Source organism: Nicotiana tabacum, unplaced genomic scaffold (genome assembly GCF_000715075.1).
Source record: "Nicotiana tabacum cultivar K326 unplaced genomic scaffold, ASM71507v2 Un00001, whole genome shotgun sequence".
NCBI classification, from domain to species: Eukaryota; Viridiplantae; Streptophyta; class Magnoliopsida; order Solanales; family Solanaceae; genus Nicotiana; species Nicotiana tabacum.
The window spans coordinates 6,322,548-6,343,264 of NW_027438239.1; the positions used below are offsets into that span (position 1 = coordinate 6,322,548).

The window sequence follows — 20,717 nt, forward strand, 5'->3', positions numbered from 1 at the left end:
CAACTTGGGAGGAATTAGTCAAGCAGTTTTTGAATAAGTTCTACCCACCCAATAAGACTGCCAAGCAGGTTGATGAGATATTGAGCTTCAGGCAGAAACCAGGTGAAACATTACAAGAAATATGGGAGGGATTCAAAGGTATGTTGGTTAAATATATAAATCATGGCATTCCAGATCAGATGTTGGGACAACGGTTTTAAATGGGATTAGCGGACAGCTTGAAGGCCAATGTTGATGCTTCAGAAGGTGGAGCATTTTTAAGCAAGTAATTTAGAGAGTGTAAGGTCCTTCTAGATAAAATGGCTCAAAACACGGGATGGATGACAAGAGATTCCACAATCACCCTTATAGTTCACTCAGTAGCATTAGACCCGAACAATTCCATAGCTGAAAATATGGCCACTGATGACGCAAATGAGTATCCTCACCAAGAATATTGATTAATTAGGCCAGAAGCAGGTACACATAGTTGACACGACTAATGGGGGATTATGTACACCATGCATTAACCAACCATACGTGTGTACGTAGAGTGGTAAAAGTGACAACCAGAACTATCAACAGAACATGAACTGTGTGGGAAGCTATGGAGCACAGAGACAAGGTGCTCAGAATTGGGGGCAGCCAAATCAGCAGTATAGACCTGCACAACAACAGTCAAATAATACCAACAATCCTGGAACTATGCGACCACAGGGTCAACTAACAAAATCAGCAACTAACTGATCAACAACCTCAACAACAGCAGATAGTGAGGCAGGATGATGGGTTATCTGAAATTAAAGGAATGTTGCAACAACTCATTGGGGCCTGCGGGAAAATGGAAGAAACGGTCAACCAAATGCAAGAAAATGTAGTGTCACACGATTCGGCTATCAAGTCCATTGAGATTCAACTAAGTCAATTATCCATGGCCCTTAACAATCGTCCTCAAGGGACATTACCTGTGGACACACATGTCAATCTAAAAGAGCAGGGCCTGAAGCCCCTTATGGCGGTGAGCTTGAGAAATGGTAGAGATCTTGATTTAGAGCAAGAAATTGCTCGTGAGAGCCGGTTAACTGAAACACATGTGTCAGTGCCAATTGAGTTAGATGAGTCAACCAGGCTAATATAAGTAAAGGTACAACCAGTCCACGAGGAAATAAACAAGGAAAAAGACGTTGCGGAGAAGACTGAGAAAATGCAAGAGAAGGTTTTAGAAAAAGTGCTTGAGAAGGATCTAACTCAAGCCACAGAAAAGAAGCGACCTCAAACACCCTTCCCGTAGAGGTTGGCCAAATATCAGAAGGATGAACAGTACAAAAATTTCATGGAAATGCTGAAGCAAATTCAGGTAAACATTCCTCTAATTGATGCTTTGAGGGAGATGCCCAGTTATGCAAAAATGATGAAGGACTTGATGTCTCGTAAGTTTGCCTTCCATGACTTGAAAACTATAAAATTGACACATACTAGTAGTGTTTTTGTGTCAAGACCTATAGCTGAGAAGTTATCCGACCCTGGAAGCTTCACAATTCCATGCACCATAGGTAGCTATGCATTTGCTAAAGCATTGTGTGATATGGGAGCAAGTATAAATCTGATGTCATTGTCTATCTATAAAACGTTAGGCATTGGAAGACCAAGGCCCATATCCATGAAACTGCAACTAGCTGACCGAACAGTGAAAAGGCCATCAAGTATACTTGACGATGTACTTGTGCAAGTTGAAAAATTCGTGTTTCCAGCATATTGTTTCATTCTAGACTGTAAGGTTGATGAGGAGATTCCCATAATTTTTGGAAGGCCGTTCTTGGCCACAGGGAGAGCTCTGATTGATTGTGAAATGGGGGAGCTGAAGATAAGGCTGAATAATGAAGAAATAACATTTAATGTGCAAACGTCTATGCGGTGACCCAGTGAGTTTGCAAATTGCTCTTTGTTAAACATGGTGGATGTAATTATGGAGCAAGATGATGAGGCACTTAATGCAAAATACCCTTTAACAGCCTGCCTTATGAACTTGAAAGAAGTAAATGGTGAGGACTTGGCGGAATGGTTATTGGCTCTTCAAGGGCAAGGATACTGGAAATGAGAGCTCGAATTCGAGCCTTTACACTCGGAAGAAAGAAATAACCCTCTAGCCAAGCCATCGATTGAAGCATCACCACAATGAGAGATGAAACCGCTACCATCGCACCTCAAGTATGATTTCTTAGGACCTAATTCAACTTTACATGTTATTATCTCATCTGGTTTGTTAGATATGCAGGTCGAACAACTTTTGCAAGTGTTGAAAGAGTGCAAGAATGCAATTGGTTGGACCATTGCAGATATTAAGGGTATCAGTCCGGCCTTCTGCATGCATAAAATTCTACTGGAAGATGGGCACAAACCTTCCAGAGAATATCAAAGAAGGTTGAACCCTAACATGAAGGAAGTTGTAAAGAAGTAAGTGATCAATTGGTTAGATGCGGGAATTATTTTTCCGTTTGGGGATCTGAGCCTTGAATTAGCTTCGTTATGTCATTTATGACTCGTGTGCAGAATTTGAAATTATTCTGGATTGATTTGATACGTTTCGACACAAGATATAGAATTTGGAGATTTGGAAATTTATAAGTTTGATTCGAGACACAAATCATGATTTTGATGTTGTTTGACATGGTTTAAGGTTTTAACTAAGTTCGTATTGTATTTTAGGATGTGTTTGTATGATTGGACGGGATCCCGGGAGCCTCAAGTGCGAATCGGATTGAAAACGGATCGAGTTTGGACTTAGGAGCAGTGCTGAGGTAGCTGAGATCTGGTGCAATCGCACCTGCATGGAAAAGGGTCGCATGTGTGAGACAGCAGAAGCGTCCCTGGTGTCGCAGAAGCGGTTGGGCTTAAGATTGGTTGGAGAAACAGGTGCGAGGAGTTTACCGCATATGCGGGTGTGCAGATGCGGGCGAAGGAAAAAGCATAGGTGGTTTGGGGTTGGAAGACCGTAGGTGGGGGTGTTGTGGTGCACCTGCGGAGCCGCAGATGCGGCCATATTCGTGCATGTGTGGAAGGCTGCTCGATCTTGGGAGTCCGCAGATACAGGGGAATTTCAGCGGAAACAGATGCGTATCTGCGATTGAGGGCCCGCAGAAGTGGAAAGCTGGCACCTTGGGGGAAGCCGTAGCTGCGAGGTGGCTTCCATAGAAGTGGGTACTATTCCACAAGTGTGAAAGGTCGTTGGGCAGTGTGTTCTTTTAAGAACGGGATTTGGCCATTTTCTTTCATTCTCTCTTGGTTTTGGGAGAGTTTTGAGTGTTTCAAGTGGAGGTTTTCATCATCTATGGCAAGGTAAGTGACTCCCACCTATTACAAGTTAAATACATGGTTTGTATATGGATTTAAACATGGAAATTTAGTAGGAATTTGGGATTTTTTTGTAGAAAACCTAGAATTTGGTATTTTTGGATTTTGACCACGAAATTGGACATTGAATTAGGAATAAATTATATATTTGAGTTCGTGGTATTGTGGGTAAGATTTATCTTCAACCAATTTTGGAATCCGGGCATGTGGGCTCGAGGGTTGGATTTATCGACTTTTCAAGCGGAGTTGGGAATTATTTAAATTGATTAATTATGGGTATTAGAGTATATTTTGATTGGTTTGCACATTGTTTGACTAGTTTTGGAGCGACGAGCATCCGTTTGAGGTATTAGAGTAGTGTTGGAGCCGGTTATGGAACTTCGGAGCGAGGTAAGTCTCTTGTCTAACCTTGTGAGGAGGAAACCTACGCCCTAGGTGATATTTATTGTTATGTGAAACTAGTTGTGGGTGCTACGTGCTTACGAGGTAATGAGAGTCCGTACGTAGCTTTAGCATGTTTATGTTCGGGCAGACTTAGTTATTTATCATGTAATATTTGAATTCTTTGAACTCATTCTGCTCACTTAATTAGTTGAAGTTATAATTGAAATTGATTTAGAAACAAATATATATATGTACACTAGGCCAAGCCTTAACACTTTGAGTTATGGGCGAGTTATTTGAGAAATGGTAAAGATCATATTCATTTTACGATCATGTGCGATATTGTAAATACGTGTCTCATAATTCGGTAAATTCCTTCCTTTTCTTATGGAGCGGGCTGAACGCCTCGGAAGTATATAGATGCATTTATGATTCGTGACGCATGATCCTCGGTAGTGTACACATTATTCTGGATCGGGCCGAACGACCTCGGTAGAATCGTGCGTTATATCGCTAGTAATTCGAATATTCACGAGATAAACCTTCCCAGTGATGCCCAGTATTTTATATGATATTCATTATTTATTTAATATTAGCACTCTACATTTTCGGAGCTGGTAAGATCGAATACAAGACTGAGAAATGCATACCTTCAGAAGATTATGTAACTTACAGATTTATCCCATTATTGTTGTGTGCTTTATATGTTCTTATGATTTATCATATTATTTATTTGGACCTCTAGTAAGTGTCGATGTTGACCCCTCGTCACTACTTCTCCAGGGTTAGGCTAGATACTTATTGGGTACGCATTGAATTATGTACTCATGTTGCACTTCTGCACTAAATGTGCAAGATCTGACAGGTCATTTGTTGATCATCTTGGTGCGTAGGCGCACCTGTTGAGGAGACTTCATGTGAGCTACATTTGAGGCTACACATTTCAGCCACCGAGTCTTCATCGTACTATGTATTTTGTCCCGTCTATTTACATTATGGACAAATGTTGTATTATTATTATTGTACTCATTAGAAAAATTCTCATGCACTTGTGACATCGGGTTTTTGGGGTTCCTACGGGTGTTCATTATTGTAGTTCACGTAATATTATCATTTTACCCTTTAAATTCTATTTTATTCTATGTAACTAATGGAAATTTTGATTTTAAAAGTAATAAGAATGAGTAATTAAGTTGATAAATCATCGTTAGCTTGCCTGACGGTGGTGTTAGGTGCCACCACGACCTATAATGGATTTCGGGTCATGACAACTTAGTATCAGAACATTAGGTTCACTTGGGTCTCACGGGTGATAAACAAGTCTAGTAGAGTCTTGCGGATCAATACAGAGACGGCTTTACTTATCTTAAAGAGGCTACAGGGCTGTTAGGAGAACTTCCTTTCTTGATTTCCTCATTGTGCAGTTTGATTCCATTGAGTGTTGTGCCTTTATTACCTTCCTACTTATTCTTATATCATGTTGAGCGCTCGTGTCAATTGGGCGTCGAGTAGTTGTATTGGTACTGCAGACGTGGTGTAGGATGTTCTTCCTTGCGTGTTCTGGCAGGCAATTATCGTCGCATTGCAGGAGGATATTCTGTCATTTTAGCTTAGTAGTTGTATTTTCGATAGTTTTGAGGCTATGCATAGATTGCTATGATCTTCATGCGTCGTTATCACACAATATTGATGTAATGGTGGGGGTGCTCATTTATGTGTTGAGGCAGTGAATGGCTCAAAAGGAGGATTCCTCAGTGTACAATTTAGAGGTTCAACATTTAATTCCAACGGAATTACTAGCAGGTCAAGTATGAAAAGCAGAGGTCAAGAAGTTGCTTAAAGAAGACGGTTTAACCGAAGTAAGAATGGCAGATTAGCATATGGATTCTGTGGCAGGATAGATGCGTGCCTTGAAAATATTTAGAGCGGTTTGGGAATCATGATCGAAAGTGATTTGGTCTACGGATTTTATTTGGGATGGTGGTTACTGTATTGAGGAAGATTGTATATGGCAGGAAGGAGTTTGGTTGAAAAAAAGAGGGGTGTGAATATTTCATTATCGTTACGGATGCAACATAGCTTCAATTTTGGAAGGTATTGTTAAACTTTCAGTTAATGTCAACGGGGAAGGAACAAACTTGTACAGTTGGTGGACGATCATGGGCTCAGGAGGATTTATTGAACTCGTGGTAGTTGTACTCGATGCAGCATCGTTGGAAGATGTCAGCATAGAATACCACAGGTGGGCTATCTCCTATGGACATGTCAGCGGTTGTGTGATTTTGATAAAGTTTCTACGAAGAGTTCTACTTACTATGAAGCGAAAAGTCGAGTATATGATTTTGGCTGATAATTTGGGATGTTCATGAAAAGTTTAATAAGAAACTACAAGAAATTTGGCGGGTTGTCGATGCAAGATCATGGTAATTGAGATGGAGAAATCGTTGTGGATTCTAGGTTTATATAATTGTAGCTTAAAGCTAAGTGGGGTAGCCCCACCGTCTACGATTGGATCGCGTGGTTGTCTGCTTGTGCAGCTTCTGGTTATTGGTGCATTAGTGGATTATTTATGACTAATAAAAGGAAATATCAGGGGTAATTCAGCAAAGAACTCAATGGATGTGTGCTATATTTGGCTTTATCAGTCATGTTCAAGCTTTTGGGAAGACTTGGAGTTTATTCTTCTTATGGGTGTAATGTACAAGGAAAGGAATTCAGCTGGTTGTCGCTTCGAGAGGGTGTTCATCTGCTAGCAGAGCATTGGAGTTTGGTTATATTCGGGCCCAGGTCAGACTAGGTGACTCTCGACAACAGTCCTAGTGGGTTCAAGAATTTAAGTGTAGTGCCTAAGGATTTCGGGTCCGTTGTGTTGTTAAGGACCAAGTTTTCGCAGTGGATTGCGAACAAAACTTGGAATGTTCTATGTCATCATCAGGTATGCGGTACAGTATTAGAGTAAAGAAAGAATTAGCTTCAAATGCACGGAAGGTCTTGCAAAATGGGTGTACCAATTGGAGATGCTATTGTGCACTTAAGAAGGGTATGAGATGGTTTTTCGGTATCGAGACGACGTGGTCTCACGATTTGGGTCACTCGGGATGAGTGCGGATTGGGTTCGTATGTTTTGAATTGAGGTATTATTATTTCTTAGGCAAGTCCAGAGTAAACTGAAAGAAGTTGGGTCAGTTAGTAATGGTTGAATCAGCATTATTGTGGCAATGATAAGTTCCTTAGGCGTGTGAAGTTATACATGTGGTTTGTGGATGTACGTGTAGGCTTGACAGCTATTGTAACTTGATTGATTTGGTAGGTATTTGATTCAAATGGCCATGTTATGTAAAAGGATTCCGGAAGAGTCATGGCGGTCTAGATCATGACTCGAGGTTTGTATTTTCTGCAGTTTGGGAGTTCAGTTATGTGTTGCATTGGTTCTTCTAAAATGAGTTAAGTGAAAGGTTTCTAGCCAATGAAGTGTTCATTCTATTAGTATTTCAAGGGTTATGATGAATTCTTGTACTCTACTGTAGCGGCATGATGGGTGCAGTGAGCGGCATGTGAATTGAAAGTTGAGGATAAAGGTTGCGGTTCGGTATGGCAAGAATGTCATGAGCTCAGATGAGCAGGGAAAAATTTAGATGTTCAGAGTAAGCTGGCATTTTCTTTAGTGTCACCTGAGAACGGCGTTCTGTGTAAGAGGCCTTGTATATTGATCTGTGGATTCTTGATTTGCTTTATAGAATTAGTACGGTCGGTGGTATGGAGGAGCAGATTTTGCTACCTGGTGCGAAAAGTCGTGGGAGCGTGCCCCACGAGAAGATTGTATTAGTGTGGCATGTTAGTCATTTGATTGTTAAAGATTAAAAACAAGTATGGAGGTTATGGTAATATCGCAAATGCGAGAGTATATGCTTGAGAGGCGCCATATTCCTTGGGTTGTGGAGAATGTGAGTTTGTTTTGGATTTGATAGTTGTTCTTATGTGTAATGAATAAGTCCATTGTGGATATCTAGAAGTTTATTGACCCAGTATGGTATGATCAGAATCGGTGTGAGGTCCGTTGGTGGGTCTAATGTGAGTGTGTGCTCTACGTCAGGTCGAATGTGTTCGTTCGTCATAGCATTGCTTAAGGAGGAGGAGTCGAGCATGGGATGTTATTCCCGTCGGCATCTATTCCGTGTAATCTTTATTGTGCCATATGGGTTGTGAGACGAATTGATTATTCGCTCACGTGTTGAGGTCCCGTGTAGCTTGTGGTATTAGGTGAGTAGGATGGCTCTCGAGATGCAGGTCATTTATTGTACCTTAGTTGTGCTTGGGTTTCGTAGTGTATGGCTCTATCCTTCTCCCTATGATTTTTATTATGCACTTGGCGAGCTTGTGGTCGATATTCGGGCATTTCGTAAGTATAAGCGTTACGGCTTGATGTGTGTGTTTGCTTCTTGATTGTTATGTGTGGATCAGGTGGCACGCCACCATGGGCATGTTATGTAGATCGATTTTCACGTCGCAACAATGTCATATTGGATCGGGTCGCACGCCGTAACATCGAGATGTTGAGCATAGTTCCTTACACTCATTTTGTCTGTTATGTTTTTCATCCCTAAGGTAGGTTCACAACATCTTTTCAGCCATTTTATTCATTACGCAAGCTGGGTGGTTTTCTGTCAGAGTCCGGTCTTCCTTATGAGTTATATTCGAGTGGTAGCTTGTTGGCATTTTGATGGTGCTGTAAAAGGTCTTAGACGGTGTTTGAGGTGGCTTATTACCCAAGCAGCTTGTACTGGGCGATTCGATATTATTGGAACTGAGATCATTGCGATCAGAGTCATGTAGGGTATATTAAAGAGTAAATATCGTCATTCAGTTCAGAATGAGGTAATGGTTGTTGTCAGGAGGAGAGAATTCATGATTTGTTGATCCGGCAGGTGGTTATTAGTTTCTACACATCTCCTCCATTGTGGCAGTATTTCGTGAGTTGGTACAAGACTTATATGCGACATGAGGCGTATTGCGGGCATCAGTTTCGTGAAATTCCAGCTATTGTGGTCAGAGGATGTTATTTTGGGCAACCAATTTATGCGGTACATGGTGTGATTTCAGCATAGGTGCACGTTCAAGTTTTGGTACAGTGTGTGGTGATTGGTACGGTGTTTGTATGTTAGAGTTGGGTCTTGTAGAGAAATTCAGAGGTTGGGATTTGGTTCTAAAGCTTATTGACCAAATAAAAGGGAGGATCTTCAGTCTGAATCGAGCTAATTTGTTCAATTGGATTGTGGTGGAACGGGTAGGTGCACGAGGTGTTAAACAGTGATTTTGGACAACTTCGGAGCAGTCCCTAGCACATTCGAGGACGAACCTATGTTTAAGTGGGAAAATATGTAACGACCCGACCGGTCGTTTTGAGCTCTAGCACGTTGTTCGATGGTTTGAGGCCTTGATTAGCTTCACTTCAGGTATTATGACTTGTATGTGTGGTCGGAATTGAATTTCGGGAAGTTCAGGATTGATTTGGAAAGAAAATTCTAATTTCGAAAGCTTTATGTTGGAAGAATTGACTAAGCTTTGACTTTTGAGTAAACGACATTAGAATCAGGATTTGTAGGTTCCAATAGGTTCGTATGATGATTTTGGACTTGGGCGTATGTTCGGGTTGAGTATCGGATCACCCGTGAGCATTTCAGCGCTCATTATGGAAGGTTGGCATTTAAAAGGTTTAAGAATTTCATAAGTTGGTTTGAAGTGGATTTTGATGTTATTGATGTCTGTTTAGGGTTTCGTGCCTTGGAATAGCTTCGTTATGTTATTTATGACTCGTGTGCGAAATTTGAAGTCATTCCGGATTGATTTGATAAGTTTTGACACAAGATATAGAATTTGGAGATTTGGAAATGTTTATGTTTGATTTGAGGCGCGATTCATGATTTTGATGTTGTTTGACGTAGTTTAAGGCTTCAACTAAGTTCGTATTGTATTTTGGGATGTGTTGGTTTATTTGGAAGGGGACTTGGGTGCCTCAGATGCGAATCGGATTGAAAACAGATTAATTTTCAACTTGGGAGTAGTGCTGAGGGAGCTGGGATCTGGTGTAATCGCATCTGCGTGGAAATGGTCGTAGGTGCAAGACCACAAAAGCGACCCTGGTGTCTCATAAGCGGTTGGGCTTAAGGTTGGTTGGAGACGCAAGTGCGAGGAGTTTACCGCACTTGCGGGTGAATGAGCGCAAAAGCGGAGGTGGTCTGGGGTTGGAAAACTGCAAGTGCGGGTGTTGTGGCACACCTGTGGAGCCGCAGGTGCAGTCATATGCGCGCATGTGCGGAAGGCAGCTCGAGCTAGAGAGTCCGCAGATGCGGGGGGATTTCCGCAGAAGCAGATGCGCATCTACGATTGAGGGCCCGCAGAAGCGAAAAGCTGGCACCTTGGGGAAAGCCGCATCTGCGAGGTGGCTTCGCAGAAGCGGTTACTTTTCCGCAGGTGCGAAAGGTCGTCGGGTAGTATGTTCTTTTAAGAATGGGATTTGGCCGTTTAATTTCATTCTCTCTTGGTTTTGGGCAATTTTTGGAGAGCTTCATGTAATGACCCGGCCGGTCGTTTTGAGAGTTGTAGCCCGTTCCCCATTTTTCTGCTCATTTTGTGCTTTACTTTTGTTTTATGACTTATCGGATTAGTTGGTTCGGGTCCAGAGCGAATGCAGAGTGTGTTGAGACACTTAGTCTCTTAATTGAAAGGTTAAGTTGGAAAAGTTGACCGAATGTCGACTTATGTGTAAACGACCTCAGATTTTAATTTTGATGGTTCTGTTAGCTCTGTTGGGTGATTCTAGACTTAGAAGCATGTCCGGATTGAGATTTGGAGGTCTAGAGTAGAATTAGGATTGAAATGGCGAAAGTTGAAATTTTGGAAAATTCGACCGGGAGTGGACTTTTTGATATCGGGGTCGGATTAAATTTTCGGGAGTAGGAGTAGGTTCGTGGTGTCATTTATGACTTGTGTGCAAACTTTGAGGTCAATCATACGTGATTTGATATATTTCAATGTTGTTTGTAGAATATGGAAATTTCAAAGTTCATTAGGCTTGAATCCGTGTGGAATTCGTGTTTTGATGTTGTTTGAAGTGATTTTTTGGATTCGACTAAGTTCGCATGATGTTTTAAGATGTGTTGGTATGTTTGGTTGAGGTCCCAAAGGGCTCGAGTTGATTCCGGGTGGTTAACGGATCAAGGTTTGAAGTTGAAGAATTGCTGAAGGTTTGCAAATGTTGGTGTAATCGCACTTGCAGATTGGAAACCGCAGATGCGAGCTCGCAGAAGCGAGAAAAGGGGCCGCAGAAGCGGCCAAGAAGGATTTTGACAGAGGCTGCAGATGCGGAGTTTTCACCGCAAAAGAAGATTTGGGACCGCAGGTGCGGTTTGACTGGGCAGAACATATAAACATAAGGGCTCGTGATTTTCTTCATTTTCTAACATTTTGAGCTCGGATTTTGGAGGGTTTTGAGAGGAATTTCAAGGGGATTCTTGAGGTAAGTTCCTTGTGTTCATCTTTCTTAAATAATCATGTTCCCCACTGATTTTACACCTAGTTGGTGTGTTTTTTAGGTGTAATTTGGGGGTTTGAGGCTAGGGGATTTGGAGAATTGATTTTGGAGATTTGAATGGCCATTTGGTGTCGGATTTTAATGAATTTGGTATGACTAGACTCGTGAGTGAATGGGCTTTCGGGTTTTGTGACTTTTGTCGGATTTCGAGACGTGGGCCCGGGAGCCGGATTTGAGCCAATTTCGGATTTTGACTTATAATTCCTATTTTTCTTATGGAATTAATTCATTCAGCCTGTATTGATTGTATTGTATTGCTTGAGGCTAGATTCGGGACGTTTGGAGGCCGATTCGCAAATGCATATTGGAGTAGAGTCTTGCTCGGATTGAGGTAAGTAATAGTTTTAAATCTGGTCCTGAGGGTTTGAAACCCCGGATTTTGGTGTTATGTGATTGTTTGGGAGGTGACGCATATTCTAGGTGTGTGCGTGCACCGTGGGAATTATGACTTGGTCCATTGTGTGAAACTGAAAAGTTGAATAAACTTGTTGTTAGCTATATGCTCTTCGTGTGTTATAGAAATTTGACTGTGAATCATATTAGAGACCATAATTAGGCTATGTGTTGGTACTGTTGGGACCCAAAGAGGCCATATTATATGTTGAATTACCTGCTAAATGCTATTTGTACTTAGTCTCGGTGTTATCCGCATATCATACCTTATTCTCTATTATTCTTGTTGATACATCATATTATTGTTGTTTGGGCTGATTTTCCTGATTTCTGAGAGCCCGAAAGAATGGAGAGATTGCTGATTGAGTAAGGTCGAGAGCATGATTGTGAGGATATTTATGGGATCGAGCTGCATGCCACGACATGTTTTCATTGATTTATTCCATGATTGGCTTGATATAGTGCTTGGGCTGAAGGAGCCCCTCCAGAGTCTGTACACACCACCAGTTAGCGTAGGTAGCTACTGAGTGCCGAGTTTTGAGTGCCAAGTGCCGAGTGCCGAGTGCTGAGTGACTGTGAGCAATGAGTGTCTGTGAGGAATGAATGATTGTAAGGTTGGAGTGAATGGGAGGACTGAGTGATTGTTGCCCTGAGACGTTGTATGTGATTTCATTGTTGTTGCACATAGTTTCCATATATCACTATTTTTGGAAAGCTTCTGAAGTATACTTTTATCTAGTTTTTACTTGAATTTGGCACGAATAAACTGATTTGACTAAATTTACCGAATTTGAAAGCATGTCTACTTTTCTTGTTGAGACTACTGAAAATGAACTATAACTGTGTAGATCGTCACTATCTTTCAGTTCCTCATTTATTATTATTACTTACTGAGTTGGTTGTACTCACGCTACACCCTGCACTTCGTGTGCATATCCAGGAGTTTTTGGACGCGGAGAGTGTTCATATTTCGCGTAGATGACCATTGGAGATATCGAGGTAGTTGTATGGCGTTCGTAGTCCTTGTTTCTCCTTCCTTATCCTTTCTTTCATTGTATTTGGATACAAACTGTTACAGTCGTTACATTTTTTGATTTACTTTTATGTTAAATATTGGAAGTATTTTGGAAATGAAGGCTTGCCTAGTACCATCGAAAGGCGCCATCATGACATATTGGGATTTGGGCCGTGACACTTCAAGTGGAGGTTTTCATCATCTATGGCAAGGTAAGTGACTCCCACCTATTACAAGTTAAATACATGGTTTGAATATGGATTTAAACATGGAAATTAGTAGGAATTTGATATTTTTGGTAGAAAACTTAGAATCTGGTATTTTTGGATTTTGACCACGAAATTGGACATGGAATTAGGAATAAATTATATATTTGAGTTCGTGGTGTTATGGATAAGGTTTATCTTCAAACAATTTCGGAATATGGGCACGTGGGCCTGAAGGTTGGTTTTATCGACTTTTCTAGCGGAGTTGGGAATTATTTAAATTGATTAATTATGGGTATTATAGTATATTTTGATTGGTTTGCACATTGTTTGACTAGTTTTGGAGCGACGGGCATCAGTTTGAGGTGTTAGAGTGGCATTGGAGCCGGTTATGAAACTTCGGAGCGAGATAAGTCTCATGTCTAACCTTGTGAGGAGGAAACCTACCCCCTAGGTGATATTTATTGTTATGTGCAACTAGTTGTGGGTGCTAAGTCTACCCGGACATCCTCGGCAGTGTACACATTATTCTGGATCGGGCCGACTTAGGATCTTATCATGTAATATTTGAATTCTTTGAACTCATTCTACTGGCTTAATTAATTGAAGTTATAATTAAAATTGATTTAGAAATAAATATATATATACACTAGGTCAAGCCTTAACACTTTGAGTTGTGGGCGGGTTATTTGAGAAATGGTAAATATCGTATTCATTCTATGCTCATGTGCTGTATTGTAAACACGTGTCTCGTAATTCGGTAAATTCCTTCCTTTTCTTGTGGAGCTGGCCGAATGCCTCGACAGTATATAGATACATCTGTGGTTCATGCCGCACGATCCTCAGCAGTGTACACATTATTCTGGATCGAGCCGAACGACCTCGGCAGAATCATGCGTTATATCGCTTGTAGTTCGAATATTCACGAGATAAACCTTCCCACTGATGCCTGGTATTTTATATGGTATTCCTTATTTATTTTATATTAGCACTTGACATTTTCGGAGCTATTAAGATAGGATACAAGACTGAGAAATTCATACCTTAAAGGAAATATTTGGAAGATTATGTAACTTATAGTTTTACCCCATTATTGTTGTGTACTTTATATCTGCTTATGATTTATCATATTATTTATTTGGACCTCTAGTAAGTTTCGATTCGACCCTTCGTCACTACTTCTCCGGGGTTAGGCTAGATACTTACTGGGTACGCGTTGATTTATGTACTCATGCTGCACTTCTGCACTAAATGTGCAGGATCTGACAAGTCATTTGGTGATCATTTTGGCGCATAGGCGCACCTGTAGAACTCATTCTACGCATCGCAGCCACCGAGTCTCCATCGTACTATGCATTTTATCCTGTCTATTTACATTCTGAACAGATGTTGTATTATTATTATTGTACTCCTTAGAAAAATGCTCATGCACTTGTGACACCGGGTTTTGGGGGTTCCTACGGGTGTTCATTATTGTAGTTCACGTAATATTATCATTTTACTCTGTAAATTCTATTTTATACTATTTAACTAATGGAAATTATGATTTCAAAAGTAATAAGAAAGAATAATTAAGTTGATAAATCACCGTTGACTTGCCTGACGGCGGTATTATGCGCCATCATGACCTATAATGGAATTTGGGTTGTGACAGAGAGGGAGGAGTTTGATACAAGTGACGGCCTTTGATACAAGTGACGGCTTTCCATGGCTGAAAGAAGAAATTAAAAAAGTAGCTGCTAGTGGCGGAGGGCTTTTGGAGGTGGCCATGAGTAGCATCCTCACGTTGGTACATATTGCCATTGATTCACTTCAATGCGTGTGGAGAGACTTTTTAGACTAATGTTGGAAGTTGCCATCTAAATAGCTTCATCTTTATAACACAGTGTATTGATCAACAGGGGGGATTTCACATGCTTTTTATGTGTCACTTTAATTTGACACACCAAATCTACCTATCTATATCTATACTTTATTAAAAGTACGAAAGCTCTTATGTATTATATTGAAAATTATTGGTACTTATTAAATCCTTTGATTTGTCTTGCCTAAATCCTTGTTTTGTTGGATTTGTTTTTATATGATGATTTTGTGTTATTGTCACCTTGATTATTATGTGAAATATTATTTTGTTGAGTTGTTCACTCCCGGATATTTTTGTTAAGATTTTGTGCAAATTATGGTAGAACCATGGGCTCCTGATTGTGAAAAACAATGTATTGCTGATTTTTGTGGCAAGTTGTAATATTTGAACATTTGATGTGCAATTTGTGATAAATTATAATATTTGAGCACTTGATGTGCAATCTGTGATAAATTGTAATATTTGAGCACTTGATGTGCAAATCTTTGATATGTTGTAATATTTGAGCACTCTATGCCTATTCCGGGTACAACCAAATACAAATGAACTCGAATGATTGGGAGAAGACCTCGTAGACCTCGTTCATCACTAAATATGAAACATACTGCTATAACGTAATGCCATTTGGATTAAAAAATGTTGGTGCCACGTACCAACGCGTAGTAAACCGAATGTTCGAAGAACAAATAGGGAAATCTATGGAAGTGTACATAGATGAAATGTTAGTTAAGTCCCTGCGAGAAGAGGACCATTTAAAGCATTTGCTGGAAACCTTCAGTATATTGAGGAAATACAACATGAATCTGAACCCGAAAAAAAACCGCGTTCGGGGTCGGGTCAGGCAAATTTCTCATATTCATGGTATCCAACCGAGGAATCGAGATCAACCCCGACAAGATCAAATATATCGAAGACATCACAGTAGTAGACAACATAAAGGCGGTGCAGAGGTTAACAGGGTGCATAGCCGCCTTGGGGCGATTCATCTCGAGGTCCTCCGATAAGAGCCATCAATTTTTCTCTTTGTTGAAGAAGAAAAATAACTTCACATGGACCCCAGAATGCCAACAGGCCTTTGAAGATCTTAAATGTTACTTATCGAATCCTCTGCTGCTTCACACACCGAGGGCAGATGAATAGTTGTACTTATATTTGGCAGTATCGGAGATAGCGGTAAGTGGATTCTTAGTCCGAGAAGAACAAGGTATGCAATTTCTAGTTTATTACATTAGCCGGACCTTAGGTGAGGCCGGAACTAGGTATCCCCACCTAGAAAACTTGGCGCTCGCTTTGATAAGCGCCTCTAGGAAACTAAAATCGTACTTCCAATGTCACCCTATATGCGTTGTAACAACTTATCCACTTCGAAATATTATGCATAAACCCGAGCTTTCGGGCGATTGGCTAAATGGGCCGTGGAAATATGCAGGTATGATATCAAATATCAACCCCGAACAGCCATTAAGTCTCAAATTTTGGCAGACTTTGTGGCTGACTTCACGCCGGCCCTAGTACCCGAGGTTTAAAGAGAGTTAATGGTAAACTCGAGTACGTCCTCGGGAATCTGGACCCTCTTCACGGACGGTTCTTCAAACGCAAAAGGGTCCAGACTTGGTATCGTACTTAAACCGCCCACAGAAAATGTGGTTAGACAATCTATTAGAACAGTGAAATTAACTAACAACGAGGCCGAAAATGAGGCCATGATTGCAGGTCTTGAAGTAGCCAAAAGGCTTAGGAGCGGAGGTGATAAAGCCAAATGCGACTCCCTCCTCCTGGTGAATCAGGTTAATGGAATCTTCGAAGTTAGGGAAGAACGAATGCAAAGATACCTAGATAAGTTACAAATAACTTTGCACCGATTTAAGGAGTGGATTTTGCAACATGTGCCTCGAGATCAGAATAGTGAGGTCGATGCCCTCGCAAACTTAGGGTCATCGGTCGAAGACAACGAGCTCAATTCGGGGGCCGTCATGAAACTCACGAGGTCAGTAGTCGAAGAAGGCCACGCCGAAATAAACTCCACAAGCTTGACCTGGGAGTGGAGAAATAAATACATAAAGTATTTGAAAACCCGAAAGGTTACCCCGGATCCAAAAGAATCGAGGTCCATGAGCACGAAGGCAGCACGATTCACCTTATTCAAAGACGGAACCTTGTTCAGAAGAATGTTCGATGGTCCACTAGTGATATGTCTAGGACCAGGAGACAACGAGTATGTTCTGAGGGAAGTTCACGAGGGCACTTGCGAAAATCATCATGATGCCGAATCATTGGTTCAAAAGGTAATCAGAGCCTGCTATTATAGGATAAACATGGAAAAAGATGCGAAAGAGTTCGTTCGAAAATGTGACAAATGCCAAAGATATGCACCGATGATTCACCAACCCGGGGAACTACTCCATTCGGTCTTGTCCTCATGGCCGCTCATGAAGTGAGGAATGGATATCGTTGGCCCTCTTCCATGGGCACCAGGTAAAGGTCAATTTATTTTAGTTATGACTGACTATTTTTCTAAGTGGGTTGAAGCACAGGCCTTCGAGAAAGTTAGGGAAAAGGAAATCATCGACTTCATTTGGGATCACATCATATGTCGATTCGGGATGTCGTCTGAAATTGTGTGTGATAACGGGAAACAGTTCATCGGCAGCAAAGTAACCAAATTTCTCGAAGATCATAAGATCAAAAGAATCCTATAAAAACCTTATCATCCTAGAGGGAACGGGCAAGTCGAATCGACCAATAAAACCATCATCCAAAATCTTAAGTAGAGGCTAACCGACGCCAAAGGAAAGTGGAAGGAAATTCTGCCCGAAGTTCTTTGGTCATACCGCATAACCTCGAAGTCCAGTACCGGGGCTACCCCATTCTCATTAGTCTATGGCACTGAAGACCTAATATCGGTCAAAGTCGGAGAGCCGAGTATCTGGTTTCGATATGCAGAAAAGGAATCAAATGACGAGGCCATGAATACGAACCTTGAACTATTGGATGAAAGGAGTGAAGCCGCCCTCATCCGGTTAGCCGCCCAAAAGAAACAGATCGAGAGATAGTACAATCAAAGAGCCAATCTTCGATATTTCAACGTAGGGAACTTAGTGCCAATGAAAGTCACCCTCAACACCCAAAATCCAAATGAAGGGAAATTGGGACCAAATTTGGAAGGACCATACCAAATTCTCGAGGATACCGGAAAAGGGTCCTACAAGCTCGGAACGATGAATGGAGAACAACTACCGAGCAATTAGAACATATCTCACCTAAAATGGTATTACTGCTTAAGGTACGACCCCTTTCCACTTACTTGTTTTTTTCAGACTAACACTTGCAGGTGGTCAACAAGAAACGACGCTGGATTTTTGGTGAACGACATGAACTCTTTAAGTCTGAAAGCACATGTTGCACTCTTTTTCCCTTAGACTGGTTTTGTCCCAAAAGGGGTTTTTCGGTAAGGTTTTTATCGAGGCAACAATGAATCTCAAGATTTTGGATGATGGGATATGCATTGTAAGGGCCTTTGCAACAATATTCGAGGTTCCTTTGCAATCAACCTCGAATACTGTGGGGCTACCTTCGGGATATGCATTGTCTTCGAATATCAACTCTAGCGAGGAAACTACTTCATAAAGGGATTCATAAAGAGAGGGTCTCGATAGGAAGGATTTATTTTAAGGGCCAAATGGTCAAAACGAACCGTCCCCATGTAGATTGCTTGAGCCCCGGCATAAAACATGTACGCATGTATGATTTTTTCGATCGAGAATAAAGAGAAGTACTTTCCTTGCAATCATTTTATGTTTTAAAATTTTTTCCTCTTTACATCCCCTTAAAGAGCTTCGTACTTCCGAAAATAACAAGCCTAAGGTCAATACATAACCAAAATGAGAACGACCACCCCCTCACTCGGGGACTGCCGTCCAACTCAAACAACCCAAGTCATCGAGCCTCGGGGACAAAAGACCTATTGCAACTCCCCAGTTTCTAAAGTCCACAGCCACCCCACTCGGGAACTCTATATCGAGCAAGCTCAGATGACTCGGGAAAATAAGCCCAATGGGCAGTTCCCAAACTAAAAGTCTACGACCAATTTAACACGGCTCGAATATGTCCGAAACCCGTAACAAAAAACAAGCCTTCGAAAAAGAAAAACAATTTCACAACCGATTTTAAAGACTACCCTCGGCAAAATCATAAACTTAAGATATTTTTAGGGAAAAAGTCTTTGGTAACATCGAACCCCAACAATGCCTTAACCCAAAAAGGCAATAAAAGTAAGATTTGTTCAAACCTTTGAACACAACCTCATTGTTTCATGCTAAGGCATTTTGACCTTTGTGAATACAAGTAATAAAGTAGAGGAAATATTTGAGAGCCGAAAGGACGACATAAGGCCTATATATATATATATATATATATATATATATATATATATATATATATAATAATCTTTACAAAGGCCAGATTGGCCTAACACAAAGAAAATATGAAAAACAAAGAAAAAATATAAAGGCCTAAGTAGCCTGGTTTTTATTGGGGGTAACATCTCCATCCTCGGAATCTTCCCCATCTTCAGACTCGCTTAAGCTGTTAGAGTCTTCCGCATGAAAGGCCATCTTCCGGGCCCTGCTTTCCTCTACTTTGGCATTCTCGATTTCGGCCATAACAACAAAGCCCTGAGCATGAACTCCCTCGAGGACTTCCCTTCGAGCTTGCCATTTTGCATGATCCTGTCACGACCCAACTGGAGGGTCATGACTAGCACCCGGGCCATACTTGCCGAGCACCAACGTACATTTTATCTAACCTTCCTTATTATCTTTAAGAGCTAACAAGATCAATATAAATAGTAGACATGTATCATGAACATCCAACAATGAAAGATAATGTCATGAACATACATAACATGGGACGACAAGACTGTCAAGAAACTATATATAAGGTACGAGCTAACATGATGCCATGAAAGACTATACAACAAAAATCAGCCGACAAGGCATTCTAAACCATACATAAGTCGACACCTGTCTATGAGCCTCTAAAGGAACATAAGTGCTACAATTTTGCCGGAATAGGGCCCCGACATACCCATAATGTCTATAACAAAAATGCATACCAAGACCACGGCAAGTCCGGAGAAGGGATCTCGCCAATAACCGCTGAACTGGACAGCCTACTGTGGTGGGGGAGCTACGTCTACCTGTCTATCAGGACCTGCAGCACGACATGCAGCGTCCACAAATAAAAAGGACGTCAGTACGAATAAAGTACTGAGTATGTAAGGCAGGAAAGCATAAGTGAGAACAGTAATGTAAACAGGGATAGAGAATATACAACCTGTGACATCTGGGTACCTCTGAGGGCTACTGACATGAAATACATGATACATACATATATATACATAAACTTTTAAAACATACGCCTTTGTGGGCATCACCATCATCATATCGTACCCGGCCATAATAGGCTCGGTAAAATGTACCCGGCCATCATAGGGCTCGGTAGAATCGTACCCGGCCACGTGGAGCTCGGTAAAACCCAACTGATCAGTGGTTGCACAATAGGTGCCATACCCGGCCGACTATAGCGCGGCTCGGTAGAGTAAAATAGATACATATATATGATGCATGCTGGACTCATTGGAATCACATTTTGAACCTTTCGGAGTGACGTAAGGTCGGTATCCTTCGTACATGTTATTAGGATTAACTCTTCATCAAGAATCTTATAAGAATCAGGAACTACCAACAACATTGATAATATAAGAATAAGAGAAGTAACATCAATATCAATCGTTTCATAAGAAGGGCAGCAATGTAAGTACTGCTAGCTTCTAAGAGTAGAGTATCTTTGGGAGCTCGTTCATTACATTATGTACAATCGGAGTCGTGCAAAAGAATGAAGGGGATAGCCTCACATACCTTGTATATACTGCCC

The 20,717-nt window shown here is 41.1% G+C and overlaps 1 protein-coding gene across 1 annotated transcript; it reads left to right on the forward strand.

Moving 5' to 3' along the window:
- The first annotated feature begins 1,318 nt into the window (after positions 1 to 1,318).
- LOC142178815 (uncharacterized) lies at positions 1,319 to 1,897 on the forward strand. The gene has a single exon (XM_075248537.1). It carries the CDS (start codon positions 1,319 to 1,321, stop codon positions 1,895 to 1,897), a length of 579 nt encoding a protein of 192 aa, XP_075104638.1.
- Positions 1,898 to 20,717: the final 18,820 nt, after the last annotated feature.

What these genes read in the sequence shown, in the direction of transcription:
- LOC142178815 (XM_075248537.1), top strand. Translation starts at nt 1,319, where the DNA reads ATGCTGAAGCAAATTCAGGTAAACATTCCTCTAATTGATGCTTTGAGG.